The sequence below is a fragment of the Physella acuta genome, unplaced genomic scaffold (assembly GCF_028476545.2).
Source record: "Physella acuta isolate Inbredline_101_S28 unplaced genomic scaffold, ASM2847654v3 ptg002227l, whole genome shotgun sequence".
Lineage (NCBI taxonomy): Eukaryota > Metazoa > Mollusca > Gastropoda > Physidae > Physella > Physella acuta.
This window is the reverse complement of record NW_026733727.1, coordinates 71,508-75,000: the sequence shown is the minus strand read 5'-3', so window position 1 is coordinate 75,000 and position 3,493 is coordinate 71,508. Positions and strand designations below refer to the sequence as shown.

Here is a 3,493-nt window from a genome sequence, read left to right as displayed (position 1 = left end):
AAACGATCAAGTCTGTCTCTGATTTCATGTTGGATCTCTACGCGAAAAATGCTGAGCCCGCGCGACTTAGAAACGCGGACCAACCCGTGTTTGAATCGGATATGATTAAAAGTTTCGCCAACTCGCCGAGAAAAGGCAGGCATTTACGTCATCAAAAAGAGCGTACTTTTTTCTTCGATATTCAAATTTCAACGGGGGAGTACATCAAAGCGGCGGAGTTTCGGATCTACAAAGAAATCTCGCGGGAATTGACGAACGGGACGTTTACGTTGAATTTGTACTCTCTAACCTTAGGCGAAGGCAGCGAAGGGATAAAGGAGCTACAAGCTTCATTGAGAGTAGATTGGAATACGGAAGGATGGATTGTGATGAAGGCGACTGAGTGTGCTCAGTTGTGGTCACATTTTCCGCACTCAAATATGGGACTTTACGTTGAGTTATCGAAACAGGAAGGTCTAAACTATACTTTAAAGGACATAGGTGTCATCGATAGTAAAGGACCTTCGGAAAAACAGGCGTTTTTGGTGGCTTACATGGGGGTGTGGCAGGAAAGAAGATCAAGGAAGAAACGACAGGTCACGCTGACTCAAAGTACAACGACACCAACACCGTACATCGACAGCAACGGATTTTCCGAGTTCACGCAGTATAAATGTCAGAGAAAACAATTTTATTTAGACTTCCGAAGCATTGGGTTGGACAGTAAGTTGATTATCGCCCCTGAGGGGTACTTCTCGAACTTCTGCGCAGGAGAGTGCGCGTATCCCATGAGCGCGCAGCTCAACGCCACCAACCACGCCATTGTTCAGACACTGGTGCACATGCTGAAACCGGAACTGGTGCCGCGGCCATGTTGCGCCCCGACGCAGTACGACAGCATCACCATGTTGTACTACGACGGGATGAGCGTGGTGATGAGGAAGGTGAAAAACATGATCGTGCGGTCTTGCGGCTGTCAGTGAAAGACGAACGGGCAACGCACCTGAGATATTTAATGGCGTATGCTCTAAACGAGAGAAAAAAAAGGGCATATTGATCAAACAAGCACACCTGGTTCAAAACAAAAATGTGCAGATAAACCAAGCCTTCAGTACCAAGTGGTTTCAGTACTCATCGCTAAGCCGATCATTAAGCGCTAAAAGTAATTCAGCACCTGTCCATAATTAAGCGCGAAAAGTAACCCAGCACCAAAATCGATGATAAGCGCTAAAGTGAATCAGCAACTAAGTCGATGATAAGCACTAAAAAAAAAAATTCTGCACAAATTTGATAACCAAGGCGCAGTAATCAAAGTACAAATTCTGCACTGTACCCGATGCATGAAGAAAATGCCAGACTACCCAGATAGTACTCACGGCCCAGGCGATATTTGAACCAAGAACTTGGTCAAAATATATTTTAAACGAGTTGAACTGTAGATGTGAAAAAGTATGACAAAATGTGTCAGTAGAAACAATGAATATGTGTCATCAGGAAAATTATGACTGTGTCACTTGTAAGACCATGACTATATGTGCCATTAGAAAAAAACTACATATGTCATTAGATTAATGACTCATTAGAAAAGGCCATGACTCTATATGCCATTATAAAACCCATGACTATAAGAGTCATTATAAAAACTCATTACTATATGTATTAGAAAAGCTATGACTATATGAGTCATTAGAAAAGCCATGATTATATGTATTAGAAAAACTATGACTATGTGTAGTTGCTCAACATGGATAATATTTATTGCGGTGTTGCCCTTATGTTGTGTTTATACTGTCCACATACGGTGACCTCATGTGATACTATGTAAAACACCATATGTGTGTGTGTACGTGTGTTTATATCCATGTATTTTTGTGAGTTTGATTCTTTGTAAAACACCATCAGAGAATGTGTATGAGTGTCTGTGTGTTTATATAGATATACTAATGTGTGTATCGATGTATTTGAGTGAGTAATATAAGAGTAAATCCCCAACCCACCCCCCCCCCCCCTGCCATCACACATACTGATTTTTATATATAAGAAATAACCACTATGTAAGAACGACATCTATTACAAAATGTAGACGTTCAAAACCATGTTTAATGTAAGAATTTAGAGTTCATCCCACAAAGAATTTTTTTTTTAATCTGAACAATCATTACCAGCTGGACTACGTGAACTGTTTTTATTGCCGTAAGCGGCAACCCTTTTGTTGTACCACATTTAGATATACCACCCTTAGCCCCCCCCCCCTCCCATCTCCCCACCCCGCGCGCGTCCCCAAACACCACATTTCCTAACAAACATTACTTCCCCTTTTACCTTGCTGCCTCGGGCGTTGAAGTTGAACAACAATGGCTGCGTTCAGGTAAAGAAAACGAAAACAGCCTCGTTGTCCCGTTTAATGGTTGCGTCAGATCACTCGACAGTTCAAAAAATATTTTATTTTATCTCCTTGGTCTTTCCTAAAGCTTGAAGTATTAATTGGCAATATTTATTTGTTTGTAAAAAAAATATTTATCTCTTTCGAAAAGCAAAGTATTTTTTTTTTCAATTTCAACTCTTAAATCCAATTCTAAATAATGTCTTGAAGTTTAAAAAAAAAGTTATTATAATAACCCCATATTGACTAATAAAATTGTTTATACTATCTATACAGAAAATTGTAAAGTTATAGAATTGATATATAGTGTGTAAAACATGTACACATCGATGCCTTATTTATTACAAGATTATGTTGTCTACATTACATAATGTAACCTTACATTATCGAAATATTGTACATATATTTATCTTTATTGTAATATGTTGACCTCCAATGAGTGTTACTAAATTAAATAATTTGTATCCATTCTTTTGCTTGTTTGTTTCGTTAAGTTGATCATGGTTAGTTTGTTTTTAGTTTTTAAAAAAGTAAAAACATTTTAAATTTAAAGAAAAAGAACAATTCAATTAGCATCTATCAAATTCGCAATTTCTTCATTTATATTATAAAACAAACATCTGATGACCCGTAAATTGTGTTACACACAAGCGATGCAGTTTTTAGCGGAAGGAGGGTCTTGCTTGTTGTGACAAAGGGTGGGGGAAGGGAATGGGCTTTGTAAAAGGCTAAAACTGCCGAAAAATATACAGCGCTTAAGATCGCCACATTTAAAAAAAAAAGAATAACGTATGTTTCCATATCATCAGAACCGCTGTAGTTGTTGTAAGTGGTGGTTAAATAAATATACTAAACCCAAAGTAACCAACCTAGTTTTTTATCTACCATCTTGAGATATATAGCTTTTAGATACCACACAACACGTTCGTAGCTAAATTGAATGTTTAATTCTTAGGTTTGGTAGTATTGAAAAGAATATTTATAATGTATTGAGTCGACAAAATTAAGACAAGAAAAATTAAAACTATTTAGACAATGTTTTAAAATATGGACCTATTATGAACGTTTAGAATTACGTTCAATTTTTTTTTGCCAACATTATTCCTAAACTTGAAACATTTTACTAAGTGC

General features: G+C 37.4%; 1 protein-coding gene across 1 annotated transcript in view; it reads left to right on the top strand.

Moving 5' to 3' along the window:
- Positions 1–1,085, top strand: part of LOC131932597 (bone morphogenetic protein 7-like) — a 1,316-nt gene extending 231 nt beyond the window's left edge. The window contains exon 1 of the mRNA XM_059289527.1: positions 1–1,085. This exon is cut by the window's left edge and continues 231 nt beyond it. Within this exon, the coding sequence (XP_059145510.1) occupies positions 1–962 (962 nt within the window). The 3' untranslated portion in view covers positions 963–1,085.
- The last annotated feature ends 2,408 nt before the right edge of the window (positions 1,086–3,493 follow it).